This window comes from Procambarus clarkii, chromosome 6, assembly GCF_040958095.1.
Source record: "Procambarus clarkii isolate CNS0578487 chromosome 6, FALCON_Pclarkii_2.0, whole genome shotgun sequence".
In the NCBI taxonomy this organism is placed as follows: domain Eukaryota; kingdom Metazoa; phylum Arthropoda; class Malacostraca; order Decapoda; family Cambaridae; genus Procambarus; species Procambarus clarkii.
In genome coordinates, this window is record NC_091155.1 from 4,163,053 (window position 1) to 4,186,859 (window position 23,807).

A 23,807-nucleotide genomic window follows, 5' to 3' on the forward strand; every position below is an offset into this window, starting at 1 on the left:
CAACTGTGGTCAAAAGTGGTTGTACTTCGTTGATTCTCCCGGAATAAGGAAGAATATAGTTCCCGTTGTAAGTGATGGAGTGAAGACTACTTGTCTGCATGTGTGAGGAAGCTGTTGGGACTTAGTGCACCATTTCTCTGTGATTTTGATAATTAGAGGTGGCTTGGAAGTGTTTGGCCGCCCCTTTGGGGTGCTGTAATTGAGTTGCTTCGACAAGAGGAAGGAAGCAAGCAGGCGTTTCTGTGGTGGAGACTGCAGGGCGACGTTGTTAACTCAAGTCGTGGACAGAAGGAAATCCTGCGAGGCAGTCCTGAAGCATTTTGTGGGCTGCCAAGGGAGTGCCATGTTAGAGCGTCCTCACGTAAGAGAATTCTATAGTAAGCTCATAACAGTTGTTACTTAGCTCGCCTGTGTTTGATCGTGTGCCCATCGATCATGGCAAGTGTTTATCTATATAGTATATATATCTTATTAAGGCAGTGAACTAAAATAAGAGAGTAGAGATAGGAAAACATGCTGGAGGAAGAAGTGATTTGAGAGGGGGGGGAGCCCCTAAGCCTCACGACCGAGACTACGACCCCCACCCCCTCCCCCACCCCATTCCCAGCGACGTCTTGAGACTTATCATCAGAGTGGCCTCGCCCAGGATGGGGGAGGACTGTCGCGGCGACACAATAGTGTTTAAAGAGATGTCGGATGGAGGAGTATATTTTCTGTGAATACATTTAATTATGTTTTGTTATATTTTTTATTGGCAAATTTTTTTTATAAAATATTTTTTATTGGCATGTAATGGAATTGCAGGTTTGTTTGGGAAGGAGTTCGTGGAAAAAGGCTAGAGAAGAAGTTATTGGAGGAACTTGTAGGCTTGAGAAGAGGTGTATGCTGAACTCTGCGTAGAGCAAAACTCCATAGTGATAAGTTGACTTCAAGCAGTGTAGAAGAGCTACACGTGTCTCCGTGGAATCAGTGGTGGAGCGTCATTGATGTTGGATTAGGACTTCATTTTGCAGCAGATTGGGAGATCTGCAGAAGTGCCTTTCATGTATTTTGGAGGACCCAGAGATATATATTGGTTATGAGCCTCTAGGAGCAGGCCAGAGGTTTATGGTGGTCACACACATGATTGAATAAAGTGGAGTGCTTGAATGATTGTTGGCATGTAAGACGCAGTGTAAGGTGAGACATTATGTTAGGGGACACTTACGTAGATGTTTCTGGTGTTTCAGCCCCAAGCTAAGTTTCCACATACTTTAAGGGCTGTGAACACAGTATTGTTGTGGCAGGATTTCAGCCTATTTAGTGAGGGAGTAGCAAGTGGTAAGCCAAGAGTTGAGCAGCTATTTGATATGGACAGTTTGTGAGGCCAGGATATGATATTGGAATGGTATCGGGTTGTAGCAGTTTAGAGTGTTGTATGATAATGCACTATTTTATATGTTATGTATAGTGTATGTTTTCTTTGTATATTAAATGTAGATGTTAACTGGCTTTTGCTCTTATCCTGGTGAGGTTTTCCAGAAAGCAGGGGAGAGAGTGAGAGAGAGAGAGAGAGTGAGAGAGAGAGAGAGGGTCACGGCTGCGGAAAGGGTGGCAGAAGATAGTAATTCATAAAGGGGGATTTAGGAGATCATTCTAAACAAGGAGAGAGTTGGAAGTCACTGCGGCTCGAGTAGGGTGTGTACACGAGACAACAAGGCTAGTTTTGGAGCCGCACCACTAAGTATGTGATGTTGAACCCCCTCTCCAAGATCGAGTGGCGTACAGGATGATCTCCTAGGAAATTACAAGCACTCTAGTGTCCATTGCTGGTCGACCAGCAGCAAGTGTAGTGTGGTAGTGGGAGTGTGACTGCCAAGGTTGGCTGTTTGTTATGTCAGGGAGTGGTTGGGAACGTTGTTCGCCTGTATGCAAGTAAAAGTTTGGTGCAACAACCAGAGCTCTCTTTTGGATGTTCATGTCCCAAGAGCCCCAACCCTCGCAGGGCAGAACAGTACCCATCCTGTTCAGACTAAAAGATCTTCATCTCCAAGTCAACGTAGTTTTGTTGGATGAAAGATTCATGCTGGGCGTGTTGTGGTTTTGGTTGTGGTGACGACGCCTCAGTCCGCACGGGTATACTCCTGTTGGATGATGGTAGCGATTTTCTTCTTTCTACATTTGATAATACAGTTGTAGGTGTTACTGACGTTTACCCCTTATACTGGTGAGGATGTAGGAAATGAACTATTTTATACCATATTTTGATGAACATTAGTGACATATCCTTCATGAAATGAATGGATACGCGGCGAAACTTGTTGAAAGGACGGTATTTCATCTTAAGTTAAGTATTATTCATGCTTGCAGCGTTGGAAAGATATAACTTTGGCAGAAATTGATGTTATTCTTGCCCTATGTGTCAAGAGGAAACATTCAGAAAAGCACATCATACAAGATTATTGGAAGAAAGAGAGCCTTGTTCTGTCCTCAGTTTCTGGAAGGTACTGTACTTGTTGCTCGACAGGTTCCAGCTAATTCTCAGGTGTACTCATTTGCTAAAATAAAGATAACGAGATTCGCAAACGACAGACTGTGAAGAGTGAGACACGTGTTCAGTGACTTTAATTGGAAGTACAAAGATTTTTATGTACCATGTTATAAGGTGGTGATTGACACAATTACGAATCCAAAGTTAATACGCTAATTTTAAGTGACTCCGTGTCATCCTTGACTCTACTCAGCTCCCCAAGGCATAACTGTGACATGCTTGTGTCTGAAGCTAGGCACAGATATTAAGAAATAAGAAATCATGGTGTCAGAGTTTGTCTCCTGTGGATTCTTTCCCATATTGTTCTCCGAATGCATAACAGAACTGAAGAGTTAGCCAAAACTTTTCCTCGTAAAGAGGGAATTGATTACCATCTTGAACTACCTTTGAGCAGCCTGTGGGCAGTAATATTCCGGGAACATGAACAAAATCTATTTCATTATGAAGGAAGAACTGCACGTCTATGGGTCATAGACGGGTGTTCTATGACATAGACACATAGACATAGACATAGACATAGACTATGACATAGACATAGACACAGTGTTCAAGAGAGAACTGGATAAGCACCTCCAAAGGATACCTGATCAACCAGGCTGTGACTCATACGTCAGGCTGCGAGCAGCCGCGTCTAACAGCCTGGTTGATCAGTCCAGCAACCAGGAGACCTGGTCGACGACCGGGCCGCGGGGACGCTGAGCCCCGGAAGCACCTCAAGGTAACCATCCAATAAGGTTAGCAGACTTCTAGGTGTTACCACTGCCAGGCTTAGACTCGGCTACAAGTACCTCTGGGAGTTTTCAATATCTGCTGATATAGATTTGACTAAATGTAAACTCTGTTAGCAAATATATTCTCATACTTTGCGTCATTATATAATGGATATTGAAAAAATCGCGGAATTCATAGATAACACCATCAATGGTGTCCAAGAAATGAGTAAGTACTTCATTCATAATGATGTACTGCCAGGAATCTTACCCAAGTATCCAAAATTTGCTTACTCTAGGTGCAGCATGCACATTACTGTAAAGTTGCCGCCCAGTTGGGTGGGTGTGGAGCAAGATTAGGCGGTTGCCTTGTATAGAGACTGTTGTGAGCCTCGCGTGGAAGCACTTGTGATATAAAAGATTATTGATATGTATGTGAACATGTATGTATATGTATGTATATGAGTATGTAACATTAACAACTGTGTAACTAGCTTCATAAGATTGTCACTTGCTAAACTAAATGAACTATGGGAATCAGTTTCCGAAGCTACTATGTGCCACTGAAAATCTTTTCATCACCGCCCGATACCCATGGATGGGTATTGGGTGAACAGAGGCTACAGTTAAGGATCAATCCTTAACCAGGATTAGGCCCAGTCAATCCTCCACAATCCAGGATACGATCCCAGGCAAAATCGCTCGCGAAGCGTCGGCCAAGAGCATTACCGCAACGCTACGAAGAATGCATGTTGTTTATTCTGCATTAATGTGAAACAGGAATAGTAAAGATGTGAGACTTTATTTTGGTACAGACATAAATATTCCCAGTAATAATCCACTTGAATTTTCAGGGACTATGGTGAAGACACTCATAGTTTCCCTGCTAAACAAGGGGCGCATCGTATATACACACAATTACTATCAGTCCTTTGTTGACTAGGTTCCTACTTCAACCAACATTGGAGTCTGTGGCACAGTAAAGTCACGAAGGACTTTAAGTTACAGAAGAATTGGAAGTCGCTTGACTCTTAATTAACCCAATTCCCAAACACTTTTGATGACCATTTTGGCACATATATTTCATCATGCTGAGGGCACGTGAGTATCATTTGTGCATCAACCTGGAATGGTCCCCAAGCTAACATACATAAAAATCTCTTTACCCCTGAGGATTTGAACCTGGACAGCAATGGGTCCATGTCCCAGGGCGTGTCCAGTACTGTTACCGCTAGGCCACACTGATTGTATAGGAGAATTGGAAAGTCATCGGACCCTAACCCAATTCCTGACAGCTCTCGGTGACCATTTTGGACACCGATATATCATCATATTCTTTCATCTCATCCCCAGCACGATGGAGTGATTTGATGAAATAGATGTGCCCAAAATGGTCACCGAGAGCTGTCGGGAATTGTGCTAAGGGTAAATACCTTTATTACATCATGAAATACCTTAAGAATAAATACCCTTATTTCTTCATAAGGTCCACGGTGTGCAACTGTGTGGATTTCAAGGTACACCTTCCCTACCTTTTGCCTTTTCTACATTCACCAACTTCCCTACCCTCCACTATCTTCCCTCCCTTTCACCTCTTTGCTTACCCTTCTTCACTCCACTACCCCTTACTAATTTCCTCACCATTCAAGATATTCCTGATATTGTGTCCTTGTGTTGCATGGGATCTGTCGGCCAGTCTTGCCTGGGTTATATTGTGTCCTTGTGTTGCATGGGATCTGTCGGCCAGTCTTGCCTGGGTCATATTGTGTCCTTGTGCTGCATGGGATCTGTCGGCCAGTCTTGCCTGGGTTATATTGTGTCCTTGTGCTGCATGGGATCTGTCGGCCAGTCTTGCCTGGGTTATATTGTGTCCTTGTGCTGCATGGGATCTGTCGGCCAGTCTTGCCTGGGTTATATTGTGTCCTTGTGCTGCATGGGATCTGTCGGCCAGTCTTGCCTGGGTTATATTGTGTCCTTGTGCTGCATGGGATCTGTCGGCCAGTCTTGCCTGGGTTATATTGTGTCCTTGTGCTGCATGGGATCGTCCCTGTGTGGACACCTTTGGACAGATCAACGTGGACACTTTTGGACATAACGAAAATGACACTCAGATGAATAGTCTGCCCTAATCTCGGACTGGTTTATCTCTGGACAAACTAACTGATCTCTGGACGGAGTGACTGGCCTCTGGATGCCGTCACTGATCTCCGGACGGAGTGACTGGCCTCTGGATGCCGTCACTGATCTCCGGACGGAGTGACTGGCCTCTGGATGCCGTCACTGATCTCTGGACGGAGTGACTGGCCTCTGGATGCCGTCACTAATCTCCGGACGGAGTGACTGGCCTCTGGATGCAGTCACTGATCTCTGGACGGAGAGACTTGCCTCTGGATGCTGTCATTGGTCTCTGGACGGAGTGACTGGCCTCTGGATGCCGTCACTGATCTCCGGACGGAGTGACTGGCCTCTGGATGCCGTCACTGGTCTCTGGACGGAGTGACTGGCCTCTGGAGGCTGTCAGTGATCTCTGGACGGAGTGACTGGCCTCTGGATGCTGTCACTGATCCTGAGATTAAAAGATTGATCTCTGGACCTGTAAACTGCTCTCTGAACGGAGAGACTGACCTCAGAACAGAGAGAGACAGAGATTGACCTCTGGAGAGAGACACTGACCTTGGTGATGGTGGACGGTGATCGAGAGGGTGATCGTGAGTTAGTGCTGGAGTAGAAGGATCGTGCCGAGGAACAACCGTTGGTGGACAGCCCTCTTCCGTGGTCCAGGAAGGAGATGGTGCGGCGTGTGCTCTCAGCCCCACTGTTGAGGGTTGACTGGGCCGTGTACCGGATCACTGGCACCTGTAATGACCGCCACTAACTCTCTCATCAACATGCAGCAGCCAACCACAATGGCATTACAAATGACAACTTGAACCAATAATTTCAAAGTGAACTTAATTAGGAGGACAATTGAAATTAATGGACTTTTGAATTTTATTTTAAATTAACTGCATATGATGAAATTTATGAAAAGTACAAAAGAATTTATTTATGCAAATGTACACAGTTTAAAATACAACTATTCACCTATACATAGAAAGTTTATGATTTCTCAAGGTTAAGAATGCTTCACTATCTTCCACAGTGACCCTGCAATCTTAGACTGAACCGATGTTGGAAACTTATCAAAACATTCAATAAACCCAATAAAATCGAATTCATAATTTGAAGTACTGAATACTACAAAATTTAATCACAATAATAATGTTGCATAGTAAAGCAATGATTAAAGCTACATCAATGTCTGCTTAGCTGTTTATCACACACTTACACTATAATATGAATAAAAAAATGCATTTGCCGAGTATTAGTGCCTTACGAAGCTCTAATTATGCATTTACATCGAAATTTGAAAAATGTTTTGCTACCACGCTGGCAGTACGTCGCTGCAACACATTTTGTTGCTCTCTGTGCTAAACCGTATATATATTAGGGCTGAAACATGTTTTGCTGACATTTCAGTATCTCCTTCCACCACAGTTCTTAGTCCCACACTTGATCAACACTTACACTGTCAAACACACATCGCACAGAAACATGAAATAGCTCTCCAAGCCATTGAACAATTATAATCCAGCCAGTCTTGCCTGGATTAAAATGTGTCCTTTTATTGCATGGGATCTGTCGGCCAGTCTTCCCTGGGTTATATTGTGTCTTTGTGCTGCATGGGATCTTCCCTGTGTGGACATCTTTGGACAGATCAACGTGGACACTTTTGATCTGTCACTGGACGAACTAACTGATGTCTGGACGGAGTGACCGGCCTCTGGATGCCGGTCACTCAGGATTTTGACTGAGATATGATAAACGTGACCCAAAAGTACACCTCTACCTCTTTAACATATTCCCCACTTGCTCTTTCCTTAGCTGCTCCCATTAACAAACTAAAACTTCAGAGGATCCAGAACAGAGCTCTGAGATGGATACTCAACACTCATTAGCAAGAATTCAACATCAGTGAAAGCCTTCTTGATAGCACAAACATTTCTGCCTTCAATGTTTATTGGAAAACTATACTAGACAAACAAATTTACAGACTTCTCTCTTATCACGAACAACACATTGACTTTCATCTTCACACTCAGACGACCACGCAACACACATGATCTCTTCTCCACCTTAGATGATTCTGCTCTTAACTCTATATTTTGATAATTCTTGCTCTCAAGCACCAGCACATTACAATCTATAAAATTCATCCCTGGCGCTTTGGAGCCAATCACTGCCATGGTGCGAGACTTGTGTTGTCCCTGTTGTTGTTGTTACTGAAAACCCAACTTGAATACTTGCCTCTTGAGCCGCAACCTAGCGACACGCAGCTGGGTTAAGCTCTGGCATTTTTTCTCTTAGAAATATTTCCTCTCCTCCTACTTCTTCTTCTGTCCCCACTACCTGCTCGCCCAATGAGGTATCTTGTTCTCTATTTTGACTAAATCTCTGTGTTGCTAAAGAAAAACAAGGCGTTTTAAACATGTAATCACCTAGCTGTATTTACCTAGTTTTGCTTGTGGGGGCTGAAGTTTAGCTCTTTGGTCCCGCCTCTCAACCGTCAATCAACTGATGTACAGATTCCTGACCCTGCTGGGCTCTATCGTATCTATATTTGAAACTGTGTATGGAGTCAGCCTCCACCACATCACTTCCTAGTGCATTTCATTTACTAACCATTCTGACAGTGAAAAAGTTCTTTCTAATGTCTCTGTGGCTCATTTTGGTACTTAGCTTCAACCTGTGTCCCCTTGTTCGTGTACCACCCCTGTTAAATAATCGATCCTTGTCTTCCTTGTCAAATCCCCTGAGAGTTTTGTTTGTGGTGATCATGTCTCCCCAAGCTCTTCTGTCTTCTAGTGACGAGAGGTGCATTTCACACAACCTTTCCTCATAACTCATGCCTCTTAGTTCTGGGATTTACCTTGTTGCATACCTCTGAGCTTTTTCCAGCTTCGTCTTGTGCTCGTTTCGGTACAGAATCCATGCTGAGGCTGCATACTTCAGAATTACCTTATATATGTGGAATACAAGGTTCTGATGGATTCCTTACACAGGTTTCTGAAAGCAGTTCTGATGTTAGCCAGCCTCGCATAGGCCGCTGATGGTATTCTTTCGATGTGGGCTTCAGGAGATAGGTTTGGCGTGATATCAACTCCTATATCTTACTCTGGGTCCATTTCCTGAAGGACTTCATCTCCCATTCGGTATCCAGTGTCTGGCCTCCTATTTCCTCCTAGTTTCATTACCTTACATTTATTTGGGTTGTACTTTAGTAGCCATTTGTTGGACCATTCCTTCTGGGAGATCATTTACGTATATCAGAAACAGTATAGGTCCAAGGACTGATCTCTGTAGGACTCCACTGGTGACGCCTCTCTACTCCACGACTTCATCCCTCACAGTGACTCGTTGTAATCTGTTGCTTAGGTACTCCCTTACCCACTGGAGTACCTTCCCTTTCACTCCTGCTTGCATCTCCAGCTTGTGCACTAGTCTCTTATGTGGCACTGTGTCAAAGAATTTCTGGTAGTCCAGAAATATGCAGTCTGCCAGCCCTCTCTCTCTCTTGCCTAATTTTAGTTGCCTGGTCATAGAACTAATTTAAACCTCTTAGGCATGATTTGCCATCTCTGAACCCATGCTGATGTTGTGTTACAACGTTCTTTCGCTCCAGATGTTCTACTAGCTTTTTTTTGCACACTCTTCTCCATCATCTTGCATGGAATGCAAGTTAGGAACACTGGCCTGTAGTTCAGTGCCTCCAGCCTATCACCCTTCACCACAACACACCTATCACCACATGTGTTTCTGAGCTAAAACATGCGTGTTCCGGGGCTGAAAGCACACTGTTTAAAGAATGTCTTTGTAAACTGTACATATGTACAAAGTTTATGTACTTTGTACTTTGTACATAAACTTTGGTGTAGGTATTTTGAAAGGCCCAAATTGTAGGGGAGGGAGTTGAAACATTTGTTTTAAACAGCTCAAAACATGTATATCTATTAAAATTTGGATGCAGAACACCAAGGCTGGACGGTTGAGCAACGGTCTCGCTTCATGTAGGTCTTCGTTCAATCCCCGACCGTCCAAGTGCTTGGGCACCATTCCTTCTCCCCGTCTCTTCCCAAATCCTTATCCTGATCCCTCCCAAGTGCTAAATAGTCGTCATGGCTTGGGGCTTTTCCACCATATAGTTCCCTTCCCTTCCGGCTAGATGGTTTAACTGGTTTACTGGTAAACTGGATTAACAGGGAAAACCGCAAAAGGGAAACAAATAGAAAATTGCAAATCGACTTATTGAAGAAGCTAAAATATTATATATGTCAATTTCTTGTCAAGCTGTGCTGTAAACACTAGCTGTAAAATTATCTTGCCCTGAATCCCTGGCAGCGGTTAAGGTGTCCTGCCTTAAACTCTCAATATATTGAGGGGTATATAGTACTATATAGTAATATATATAGTTGTTAACTTATGACTATAGAGAGTTTGATACTATATGCTACTCTCAACGGTGAGAGTAATATAATGTTGTAGTGGCTTGGCGCTTTATCCTGATAATTCCCTTCCCTTCTAACAACAGTATAATTGATAATTGTGGTAGTGAAAACCTGCAGCACTGAAGATATCCTAATGTAACCCCTGGCGGCAGTACATTTACCCCAACACTAAGCCCTGACAGCAGTGCATTTTTCCATCAGTTATCCCTGACAGTGGTGAGATTGTCTTACTATATATCCAACCTGGATGAAGTTGTCCTACTGTAGTAAAGTTGTCCTGTAGTTACCAGTTGCGTTGCTCCTGGGAGTATGGGTTCGAGTCACTTCTGGGGTGTGAGTTTTCAGTCGCATATAGTCCTGGGGACCATTCAGGCTTGTTCGCATTTGTGTTCCTCACGTGTGCCCCCAAAGAATGAGGTGATTTGATAAAATGCTATGCCCAAGATTACCATCCGAGTGCCGGCGGGGAAGTGGTTCAAATAGCTTCGGCTATCACTTCCTTATGTCCGGTCGTGATGATCAAGTGGATTAAGGCGTCCTGTAGTTACCAGTTGCGTTGCTCCTGGCAGTATGGGTTCGAGTCACTTCTGGGGTGTGAGTTTTCATTCGCATATAGTCCTGGGGACCATTCAGGCTTGTTCGCATATATATATATATATATATATATATATATATATATATATATATATATATATATATATATATATATATATATATATATATATATATATACATACATGCATATTGTCATGCTGTGATGACAATATTCCCTGGCAGATATGAAGTAATCCTTTTGTTCATCGTGGCAGCAGTGAAGTAATCCTATTGATCATCCTGGCAACAGTGAAGTAATCCAATTGTTTATCCCAGTAGTGGTGAAGTAATCCTATTGTTTATTCTGGCAGGGGTGAAGTAATCCTATATATCATCCTGGCACGGGTGAAATAATCCTATGGTTCATCCTGGCAGGGGTGAAGAAATCCTATTGATCATCCAGGCAGCAGTGAAGTAATTATACGGTTCATCCTGGCAGGGGTTAAGTAATCCTATTGATCATCCTGGCACGGGTGAAGTAATCCTATTGATCATGTTGCAGGGGTGAATTCATCCTGTTGATCATCCTGGCATGGGTTATCTTGAGGTTATCTTGAGATGATTTCGGGGCTTTTTTTTTAGTGTCCCCGCGGCCCGGTCCTCGACCAGGCCTCCACCCCCAGGAAGCAGCCCGTGACAGCTGACTAACTCCCAGGTACCTATTTACTGCTAGGTAACAGGGGCATTCAGGGTGAAAGAAACTCTGCCCATTTGTTTCTGCCTCGTGCGGGAATCTAACCCGCGCCATAGAATTACGAGTCCTGCGCGCTATCCACCAGGCTACGAGGCCCCTAAAGGGAAGTAATCATATGGTTTATCCTGGCAGCAGTGAAGTAATCCTATTGGTCATCCTGGCAGGGGTGAAGTAATCCTATTGATCATGTTGCACGGGTGAAGTAATCATATGGTTCATCCTGGCAGCAGTGAAGTAATCCTATGGTTCATCCTGGCAGCAGTGAAGTAATCCTATGGTTCATCCTGGCAGCAGTGAAGTAATCATATGGTTCATCCTGGCAGTGGTGAAGTAATCCTATTGTGTATCCTGGCAGGGGCGAAGTAATCCTATAGTTCGTCCTGGCAGGGGTGAAGTAATCCTATTGCTTATCCTGGTAGGGGTGAAGTAATCATATGGGTCATCACACAAAGGGTGAAGTAATCCTATTGATCATGTTGCACGGGTGAAGTAATCATATGGTTCATCCTGGCATGGGTGAAGTAATCCTATTGATCATTCTGTCATGAGTAAAGTAATCCTTATGGTTCATCCTGGCAGGGGTGAAGTAATCCTATGGTTTATCCTGGTAAGAGGTGAATTAATCCAATTGATTATCCTGGCAGGGGTGAAGTCATCCTATTGATCATCCAGGTAGGGGGTTAAATAATCCTATGGTTCATCCTGGCAGGGGTGAAGTAATCCTATGGTTCATCCTGGCAGGGGTTAAGTAATCCTATTGTTCATGTTGCAGGGGTGAAGTAATCCTATGGATCATCCTGGCAGGTGTGAAGTAAGCCTATGGTTTTTCCTGGCAGCAGTGAAATAATCCTATGGTTCATCCTGACAGGGGTGAAGTAATCCTAGTGATCATCCTGGCAGCAGTGAAGTAATCATATGGTTCATCCTAGCAGGGGTGAAGTAATCGTATTCATCATTCTGGCAGTGGTGAAGTAATCCTATTGTTCATCCTGGCAGCAGTGAAGTAATCATATAGGTTCATAATGTCAGGGGTGAACTAATCCTATTGATCATCCTGGAAGCGGTGAAGTAATCCCGCTTGTGAAGTTGTTGAACAAACGTATAAGGTGGCAGCAGTGAAACTGTCCCATAGTACTGCCTAGCAGTAAAACGTTGTCATAAGAGTGTACAAAATTAACACTGGCAGCCATGAACTTGCTGTACTTTATCAATAGCAGCGATAAAATTACACCATAAAATCCCGAAGAAATATCCGAGAGAGAAGTCAAAGCTGGTGGAAAGTTACGAGTAGTGCACCGGGAAACTATTCTGTATTAACGTTATTGACTTGACCTGGTTATTGCCTCTAAAACAGAAAAATATGTGGGAGCGGGGCAATAGGCTTCTTCAAAAGGTTTGCTGATGCATGGAAAGATTTACGGCCGACTGGGGACGTTCGCCGTTTTCTGTGGTATGGAGGAAAATGTTCCTCACTTTGTGTGCCTGCCTCCGGGATCAACAATATTTAAACTCCAATATTTTGCAATTCTCTCATGACTGGAGGAGGAAAAAGTTATCCAGTTAAGATAAAAACCCACGTTAGTGTTATTAAAGCTGTTCTCTCCATTTGTTAACGCGATTAGCGATTAGCTAAAACAAGCTTTTATAATTAATTCCGTTGATGCGTGGCTGACCGTTAGGCACATTGTAAGATGTTTGATCAGTAAATAACAGACCACCACTAGCATCCTAACATAATAGAGCCACTGACTGCTCGTGATCAGTGCTCCAGGGCATCTGATTGGGCAGATCAGTCTATCTCTACTCCAGTATCTGTATTTGTCTGTCTCCCTCTCTGTCAGTCTTTGTCTCTGTCTCAATGTCGATGTCTCTTCTCTTAGTCTACGTCTCATTGTTTCTGTGTCTGTCTGTTTCTATGTGTCTTTGTGTCACTGTATCTGAGTGTTTCTTGGTTTTTACATCACTGTCTGTTTATCCCGGTCTTTGTCTCTTTATTACTGTCGCTGTATCCCTGTCTCTGTCTGCCTCATTGTCTTTATTTTTTGTTTCTCTTGTTTATCTGTCTCTGACTCTTTCAATATGTCTGGCTATCTGTCATTCTGCCATTATCTCTGTCTTTGTCTATCACTTGTTCTCTGAATCTTTGTGGCTGTTTCTCTGTCTCTGTCTAACTATCGTTGTCTGTATTTCTGAATCCCTGTCTTTGTGTCTCTGCATCTGCCTCTGTTTCTCTGTACTTAACTATGTCTGTCTGACTTTCTGTGTCTTTGTCTGCTTGTTTCTGTATTTCTGTCACTGATTCAGTCTCTTTTTCTCTCAATTTGTCTTCGTGTCTCAGTTTCTGATTAAGTTTAAATACCTTTATCTCTAAGTGTCTCGGGCTCTGTTTTTCTGTTTCAATCTCTCTCTCTGTCTCGCTGTCTCTGTGTATCTCCCTGAGTCTCTGTGTTTACGTGTTTCTTGATCTCTCTCTGTCTCTGCCTTTTTACCCTATCTGCCTATGTCTCTGACTGTCTCTTTGTCACTCAGTCTTTGTCTCTGTTTATCTAACTATCTGTCGGTCTAACGGTCTCCGTGTCTAATAACCTGTGTCAATCTCCATAGCTATGTCTCTGTCTCTCTATATAATTGTCTCTGTCTCTCTATATAATTGTCTCAGTCTCTTTACTTATAAGTTTTTGCAATTTGGAGAAATCTAGTGAGATTTCATCTGATGACATTAATATTTGCAAGGGAATGGTGTACGGTTCTTTACTTAAGGGTACTGTGCCTAATTGTCCAGAGAGGTTTATGCGAGCGTTCAAAACCCTCAAAAAAGATAACTCTCTACATATCACTAAAGCTGATAAATCCAATGCTGTTGTCATCATGGGCAAAGAAGACTATGTCCAAAAAATGAACCAGTTATTGGAGGACAGAGACACTACTTACCTGTTAATAGTGACCCTATTGAAAGAGTTATTCGCTCATTTCAACAAAACTCTTAAAACCGTGCTCAAGAACGATAAGGAGTTGATTCCTAAGTTTTTAAGTCGTTCCCCTTCTCTCCCATATCTATATGGGCTTATTAAAACACACAAACCGAATAATCCTGCAAGACCTATTATTAGTTCTGTTGGATCTGTGGCATATAGACTTTCCAAATGGCTTGTCCAAGTCTTGTCTCCAGTAGTAGGTTCCATTTCCAACTCACACATAACAAACAACTTGGACTTGGTTAACAAGTTGTCTAGTTTGAAATTAAATTATGATTTTAAACTTGTGAGTTTTGATGTGACGGCTCTGTTCACTAGGGTTCCTCTTAATGATCTGTTGTCACTCTTACGGGATCTACTCCCAAGGTATAATTTAACTTTGCCTACTAACACCATTATTGAACTTATAAAATTGTGCATTAAAGATAATTATTTCATCTTTAATGATTCATTTTATAAACAAACATTTGGCATGGCGATGAGTAATCCCCCCTCCACTGTTTTGAGCAATCTGTACATGGAATGTTTCGAAACAAATATCCTTCCCAGGATTTTACCCTCAAATTTGCTTTGGTATTGGTACGTTGACGATATTTTATGCCTGTGGCCGGTTACTCATGACGAAACTGATTTTCTCAATCAAATTAATTCGCTGGTTCCGTAAATTAAATTCACAATTGAGAACGAAGTGAATAGTGTTCTGCCTTTTTTAGACATCATGATTCATAGAATTGGTAGGAGTTTCAAACTCAATGTGTATAGGAAACCTACCAATGTGTGCTCGTATGTACATTTCTATTCAAATCATCATGTTCAGGTCAAGCGGGCAGTTTTTTCTGGTATGTTTCTCAGAACACAGAGAGTTTGCAGTCCGGAATTTTTCGATGAAGAAATAGCAAATATATTTGAAATTGGGAAGAAGTTAAAATACCCAAAATCGATCTTGGATCTTGCGTTTGGTAAAGCAAAAAGAACTTTCTACAAACAGACTACTAAGTCTAAACCAGAACTGAAAAATTCGATGGTATTACCATATTCTGAGGGTCTAGTAAATCTTGCCCCAGCCCTGAAGAACCTTAATATTAATCTAGTGTTCAAAAATGATAATACAGTTAAGTCCATGTTAATTAAGAACTCGCCCTCGTCTGTAGCAGGTTGTGTGTATTCCATCCTTGTAATGAGTGCGCATGTGTTTACATCGGCCAGACAGGTAAATCTCTTTCCTCGCGTTTAAAACAGCATTCATATGCTATTCGTACAGCTCAGCACTCCAGTGCATTGTATTTACATTCCAGTTTATGTAATCATTCTATCGACTTCACAGGGGCAAAATGTATTGTTAAAAGTAAGGATTTTGTTGAACGAAACATGATCGAGTCTGCTCTGATCAAACATTGTAACAACAGCCTTAATGTGAATCCCCGGTATGTACAAGTTGGATCCCTATTTAAGCCTCAATATAGCACGTCAAAACAATATAAGTAGTGTAAAGTACTGACTAGAACCGCGCGCACCAGCTGCCAGGTGGCACTCGTGGAGTGCCAGCCGACAGGTGGTGCGCAGGTGTCTAGTCGCACAGGTTTTTTGGGGGATTTTCGGGGAAGTTTGGCGCGTTTCGGACGCGTGTGAGCGTGTTATGGTAAGTGGTCATGAAAGAGAGTAAGTTATGTTGATGAGTGCCAGGTGGTGCGCGACGTCGTCGTCGCAGCGCGGGTGTCTATTCACAGGGGGTATGGGAATTTCCCGGAAGTTTGGCGCGTGTCGGTCTTGAGTGGCGGGTGAGCAGGTGCGGCCCCCCACCCCGCGCGCGCGGGTCTAGTCCTCGGGGTTTATGGTAAGTGGTCAGGAAAGATGAGAGTAGTGTGAGAGTAAGTGGTAGAGTAAGTGATAGAGTAAGAAAATAGAAGGAAGAGAGAGGAAGGAGTAAAAGAATATGTATGCGTGTTTTTGCGTAGCCTTAATCCAGTGTGCGATAATATTAATTTTGTTGATCGTGAGTTAGTGTGTAGATGTGAGGAGAAGGCAACACAGTCTGTTATGTTGTTTTGGGTGGGGGCTGGATGGAGCTTCCCCTCGTCAGGAGAGAGTGCTCTGGGCCATTATGTGGTTAGACAAACCATTAACGTCCCTACAGGAAGTGCTAAGTGGTGTTGTAAGAAATGCATGGAAAAGACACGGGACTGCACCTGGCTTTTTCTGTGTTCGGGTCAAGAAAGAGTGAAGTCACTCTCGTTGTGAGACTGCAGCGGGCCATTATGTGGTTAGACAAACCATTAACGTCCCTACAGGAAGTGCTAAGTGTGTGAGGATGGGGGCAAAGTCTCCTGCAGGAGGGGTGTGTACCATTACCTTAAGCGTTTTTCAATGTCCGCGATGGGGTAAGCGTACTGGTCGCAGGTTGGAGCCCGACTGATCAACTTTCCAACTAGTCCGGGTATTTCTCCTCCGACACCGGAAGTGGTGGGGCACCCATTACCATTGCGTTTCGCCAGGGTCCGCGACTCTCTCTCTATCTGTCTCTGTCTCTCTGTCTCTCTCTGTCTCTCTATCTCTCTCTCTCTCTCTCTCTGTCTCTCTCTCTCTCTCTCTCTCGCTCTGTCTCCCTGTCTCTCTCTCTCTCTATCTGTCTCAGTCTCTCTGTCTCTCTGTCTCTCTCTCTCTCTGTCTCCCTGTCTCTCTATCTCTCTCTCTCTCTCTCTCTCTCTCTGTCTCTCTCTGTCTCTCTCTCTCTCTGTCTCCATGTCTCTTTCTATCTGTCTATGTCTCTGTCTCTCTCTGTCTCCCTGTCTCTCTCTGTCTCCCTGTCTCTCTCTGTCTCTCTGTCTCCCTGTCTCTCTCTCTCTCTCTGTCTCCCTGTCTCTCTATCTCTCTCTCTCTCTCTCTCTCTCTCTGTCTCTCTCTGTCTCTCTCTCTCTCTGTCTCCATGTCTCTCTCTATCTGTCTATGTCTCTGTCTCTCTCTGTCTCCCTGTCTCTCTCTGTCTCCCTGTCTCTCTCTGTCTCTCTGTCTCCCTGTCTCTCTCTATCTCTCTGTCTCTGTCTCTCTCTCTCTCTGTCTCCATGTCTCTCTCTCTCTATCTGTCTATGTCTCTGTCTCTCTGTCTCTCTGTCTCTCTCTCTATCTCTCTCTCTATCTCTATCTCTCTCTCTCTCCTTCATATTGTTCATTCATTCATAGTTCCTTTCATTAAAACTATTTCAGTTTTACTTATATAAACAAAGCCATGGAGTAGTTTTTACTAATACATCTTCTCTAGTATCCAATGATTTTCTTCGAGATTTAAAACACAGCTATTTCAAACGTATTAAAATACAATAATTCGGTATCGAGCTTCAGCTCCTATCCAGCCTTAGTCCCATGCCCTATAATGAATACTAACAGTCCTACCCCTCTAAAATTAAAAAATAATCATATTTCAAACGTAGTTCAATACAGTAATTTAGTTACCGAGCTCCAGCTCTTGTCCTCCACCTTACTTCCCTCACACATCTTCGTTAATACTTATCGAATTCCGGGAAATTTCTACCCTCTGTATTTCAGACTTAGTTTAGTAAATCCAAACAATTATCAAACTCCAGCTCTTGTCCCCGGCTTAGTTCATTTGTACAAGATCGTTAATAATAGATCAATTTTCCGAAATTTAAAGCAGTCATACTTCAAAGTTAGTAAATAATATCAAGTCAGTTACTGAGCTCTAGCTCTCGTCCCCCAACTTAGTTCTCTCTCTTATATTTGTAAATAACCCAGCAATTTCACTGAAATTTCTACCCTCTATATTTCAGACTTAGTTTAGTAAATTCAAACAATTATAAAACTCTAGCTCCTGTCCTCTCCTATAAATTTATTACTATCAGTCCAATTCTCCTGAGATTTGAACACCAACTACATTTTCAGTCATAGTAAATAAAAACCGGTTCAGTTATCAAGTTTCAACTCTTGCCCCCTCAGCTTAGTTCATTTTTTTGTACAAGTTCTTATTTTTCCAACTAAATCACCTTGAAATTTAAGATTGCTTTATTTCTAACGTAGTAAAATTAATCTGGACATTAACCAAGCTCCATTTCCTCAGTCTTAGATCATCGAACATAATTATATCCGTTCAAACCCCTCTCCAGCCTAACTGTTTATCAGAGTAAACACCATCCATAGCGTGAGTTTACACGCAACATCAACCATTAGTAATCGTTCGATCCAACAGAAAAAACAGAGACTCATGTTAACATAATAGGTGAAAAAAGTTAATCTTTCTCTTAACACGTTTTATTCAATGACTGGTAAACACATACATATTTATCTTGGTAAAAACAAAACATATTAACTGTCAGACAGACTGACAGACAGACAGACAGACAGACGGACATAGGTGAAAAAAAGTTAATCTTTCTCTTATCACGTTTTATTCAATGACTGGTAGACACATACATATTTATCTTGGTAAAAACAAAACATATTAACTGTCAGTCAGACAGACAGACAGACATAGGTGAAAAAAGTTAATCTTTCTCTTATCACGTTTTATTCAATGACTGGTAGACACATACATATTTATCTTGGTAAAAACAAAACATATTTACTGTCAGACAGACAGACAGACATAACACACAGCTTAAAGCAAATATCAGCGGAGTTTCAAAAGTTTTTTTTTTTTTTTTTCAACTATTATGAGCTGTTTTCCATGTTTCTTTAACACCATGGCTAAGTGAGCCAGAGCTGTGTAGTAGTGGACCTCCCATTCAAGCTTTTCACCCGGATTCAAGTCATTACTGTCAATCATTCCCAAACCATAAGGAATTTTAACGCGCTTGATTGAATTATGACGCTTAGTCATGCTTAAAATTTGATTAATGCATAGTTTAAAGCTCCATCGTCTCTTGATCTTAGTATCATTGCGGAGTCCCTCCATTATACAATCTCTATCCTCCCCACACTGCTCTAATAGAATTTTTTGGTTAACAGCATTATTTTCTATTGGTGGTCCTGCGCTATATCTGGTCACAATAGCTATAACATGTGGTAGACTTTCTGGTGAGGGGGAAGGAGAAAAGACAGCTCCTCCCACTTTAACGCGATCAGCCACCACCACATAGTTAATGGTTGGATCGCTCGCTGTAGTCATGTATAAGGATACATTTCCCAGATCTCGCAAGACATTGCTCCTGAATGGGTGTGAATTGAAGGAATATCATACACTATACAGTCACCAGGATGGATCTCATCCATTGCCAGATAATCACCTTCTACTTTGCAGTCTTTAAGACTGGTTAGTTTATGGAGCATGTACCTTGAACACATCTTGACAGTTATTAAACGCAAGTTTGCGGATGTAAGAATTATATACAGTATAGAGTTATCAGTTACTCTTTTCATTCCTCTATCACATCTATAAACACACTCAACTGTTTGTTAAAGCGGGAAGATAAACACAGAGTATAATATTATTTTTTATTATTATTATTAATTGCAAGCATGGAAAATGGTACCAATAGTAAATAAATAAAGTCAATAGTTTATATATATATATATATATATATATATATATATATATATATATATATATATATATATATATATATATATATATTTCTAGTCAACTGTTAAATCTATCACTTCGATGTCTCCTGTGAGATCTATTATAGGCACGGCTTTGCAATGGGGTTTTGTAGTTTCACCTCCAGCTTCATCTGCGTTCAAGTTGATGTTCTTCATCCGATGATAAGCAGAGGCAACTCCTTCACTTAACTTATGTGTAAGCACACCGTGTGTAGGCAATGCTACAGGGATTGCATTGCTTGCAGAGTCAACCATCACAAATTTCAACCCGCGACGATGATAATACCGCTCCAACTTCATCATTATGGGTAGATATTTCTGCCTCCACACTTCTTGATTGTAGCTCTTCCAGTACTGACCACAGCCCATCCCAAGTCCAAAAGGGAAAATTATGCGGTTAATTTTATATTCTTCTTCTCTTGTTAAGATGATTGCAAAGGCCTTACGCAGAGATTTTGTAAACCAATAGCGACGCATTTCTTCTGTATCCAACTGTAAGCCTCTGTAGTAGTGCGGGTCGACAGCATATAACGTCTCGATTTCCTTCATCGTCATGTTCAGGGGTTTAGATGATTTCCCTCCGGTGTGATGAGTTATTAATCCGATGAGATGAGGTAGATGCGGGTCATCACCAATTCGATTGTTGAATTGAGGGGGTTCACCATAGACAATCTCTCCAGGCAGGGCTCGGTCTCTTCTCTCTGCACGATTTTTGTAGGGTAGTTTGCTCCGATGAATGCGAGCATAGGGAAAACGAGTCCATAATTCTTCAACCATTGCACTTGTCATCACACTACAGGCGTCCATATCATAGATGATGCAGTCGGAGTAAGAATACTCCGAAAAAGATGAAATGCTGCCAGCTACAGTCGTCAACATCTTATCTGATGAGTGGAGTAGAGGAAGTGAGTTGGAGAGGGGAGAGCAGCCGCCCCTTTATACGGTCGTGCGAAGGTTACTGGGTTTCCTGTTTTGTTTCGTTCCTGTTTCCTTGGGGCGAACTAAAATCACTTTGACGTTATAAGGGTTTAATCTCCCCTGCATATTTTGAATAATGGGGAGGTGAGTACTTTCCCACTCTGCATCTTCACACCAACCTGACATACCTACACCCCAGGGAAGAATAACTTTCGTGATCTCCTCGGTATCTTCAATATACAATAAGAGTTCTTCTAATGATTTCGTCAAGTATAACATGCGGTTTTCTTTCGTATCAGCACGCAGCCCTTTAACCATAGAGTAATCTTTTGATTTACCGGCAATGGCTTGAGCAATATCATTCCTCTCAATAGGCTTCCCTAATCCATACTGAGTTGCCAAGGCTACTAAGCTTGGTCCTTGACTGTCTCTACTGATGTGAATGGATCCAGGTGTTGGACGGTCTTCTCTGATGCATCTCTTTAGATTATACAATTGCGTTCTGGCGTAAGCGGTGGCATGAGAATATTTATCAGCAATGTGCTGGGACATGCCGTAGGGAGAGCATGATATACAATTTACAGAGTAGGCAATGCAACACTCTCAATTGTTAAACTCCTCATCCGTCATGTATCCGTGATGAATTTCTACAGAGTTCATTTTGGCTATGGAGTTCATTTTTTTTCCCCAACGCGCTATAGATGAAACACAGGGGAGCGATGAGCGGGCCGTAATGAATTAGTGTGATCTACTCAACCCCTTTTATCCTCGTCGTGTGTGACGCGCGTGCGCGCAGGCTCCCGGGATAGTTTCCAATTAATGATTAACCATACTCCATAGTTTCATATTTTATATTATTTATTTATTTATTATTTATTATTATTATTTAATAAACGTGGATTATAGTCCATTCTAGCAGTAAGATCTGTGTAATACTATATTCTCAACAATGAGGTTTTATATTAACTTCGCACCAAGCTATGTTTTTTTTCTAAGTTGTGGAGAGCTTGGTATATCCCTTCACTATAGAAATTAATCTAAGGTGTAGCATATATATATATATATATATATATATATATATATATATATATATATATATATATATATATATGTCGTACCTAATAGCCAGAACGCACTTCTCGGCCTACTATGCAAGGCCCGATTTGCCTAATAAGCCAAGTTTTCGTGAATTAATATATTTTCTCTAATTGTTTTCTTATGAAATGATAAAGCTACCTATTTCATTATGTATGAGGTCAATTTTTTTTTATTGGAGTTAAAATTAACGTAGATATATGACCGAACCTAACCAACCCTACCTAACCTAACCTAACCTATATTTATAGGTAAGGTTAGGTTAGGTAGCCAAAAAAAGCTAGGTTAGGTTAGGTTAGGTAGGTTAGGTAGACGAAAAAACATTAATTCATGAAAACTTGGCTTATTAGGCAAATCGGGCCTTGAATAGTAGGCTGAGAAGTGCGTTCTGGCTATTAGGTACGACATATATATATATATATATATATATATATGTCGTACCTAGTAGCCAGAACTCACTTCTCAGCCTACTATTCAAGGCCCGATTTGCCTAATAAGCCAAGTTTTCCTGAATTAATATATTTACTATAATTTTTTTCTTATGAAATGATAAAGCAACCCTTTTCTCTATGTATGAGGTCAATTTTTTTTTATTGGAGTTAAAATTAATGTAGATATATGACCGAACCTAACCAACCCTACCTAACCTAACCTAACCAATATTTATAGGTAAGGTTAGGTTAGGTAGCCAAAAAAAGCTAGGTTAGGTTAGGTTAGGTAGGTTAGGTAGACGAAAAAACATTAATTCATGAAAACTTGGCTTATTAGGCAAATCGGGTCTTGAATAGTAGGCTGAGAAGTGCGTTCTGGCTATTAGGTACGACATATATATATATATATATATATATATATATATATATATATATATATATATATATATATATATATATATATATATATTTATATATATATATATATAATATGCACTACTCCCAACCAAACATAGACCCGATAATATTCTACAAAAACAAGAAGTCTTCCAAACTCCTTATCAAAACAGTTCCGAAGGAGAACCCTCTACAGCAGTTAATCGTTGCATACTTGTACACTTGCCCCCATGAAGGATGCAACCTTCAATCTAAGTACATAGGTAAGTCACCAACCAACCAAGCTGCGGAGGTGATTATCCCATAATCTTCAATCCCGGCCCCCCAGGAATCACATGAGACAGGCTCTTGTCATCACTCTAACAAGAGAAATGTTGAACAAGAATAACTGCATAATAGACAAAACCATGGATGTAAGAAGATTGTGAATTCTTGAGACAGTTCGCATAAGAATAGTTCAACTTACAATGATCACCCAAATCATGGAGGTGATTACTCTACTCACCGTGAGAGTAAGGTCGAGACTCGAACATAACACCACCGTCACAGAAGACAATATCCAAAATATATATATATATATATATATATATATATATATATATATATATATATATATATATATATATATATATATATATATATATATATATATATATATATATATATATATATAACATATTTATCCCCAACAAAAAAACTACTCCCTCGAGCGGTGTTTAGTGGGAGTGCAAACTTTAATCCGCTACTGGATAGAACAGATTAGATTTTTTTTTTTCAATCCGTGCGATGCCGTCTATTTCATCTTTCCCAATACCTCTGCTTAAACTAATTGGGTTTACCATTAAGCTTATACATAGATTTCTCAATGAATATGTAGCGATATGTGTCACCCCATTCTCGAGGATAAATAGCCCAGAAACGGTCAAACCTTTACCACAATTTTGAGTGATCGACCCAGCATGGATGTCTTTCGCAGCAAAACTTTCCGAAGCATGGAACGTTTGCGTTGTGAGCAGATGAGGTTAGACACCTTTGTGGGATGGCGTGTTGACTGGCTTTTGCCCCCGGATTTAGCCAGTGATGGATTCTACTTCACCAAATCCGTGGATTACTGCATATGCAGTTTCTGTTACGCCTTAATTGGAGGATGGGTGGAGGGGGAGGACACCCCCCGCAGTCGTCATGTAACTGCAGCTCCACACTGTCCTTTCATCACCGGTAAACGTACTGAAAATGTCAGCATTGCGCTAAGCAACATGGTCTACGCCTATGGATTGAATTTCACCTATTCTGTCCTGCAACTGGAAAAAGATGGAAATTCAGCCAACAGTTGTAAGTATCCATCACAATTATGTGTTATCTCATAGTC

The 23,807-nt window shown here is 41.5% G+C and overlaps 1 protein-coding gene across 1 annotated transcript in view; it reads right to left on the bottom strand.

Annotated features, from left to right (window-relative positions):
* The window catches only part of LOC138354908 (uncharacterized), a 269,529-nt gene that overhangs the window by 116,927 nt on the left and 128,795 nt on the right, over positions 1–23,807 (bottom strand). Inside the window, exon 3 of the mRNA XM_069309390.1 lies at positions 5,914–6,096. Within this exon, the coding sequence (XP_069165491.1) occupies positions 5,914–6,096 (183 nt within the window). The remainder of the gene's footprint in view (positions 1–5,913; positions 6,097–23,807) is intronic.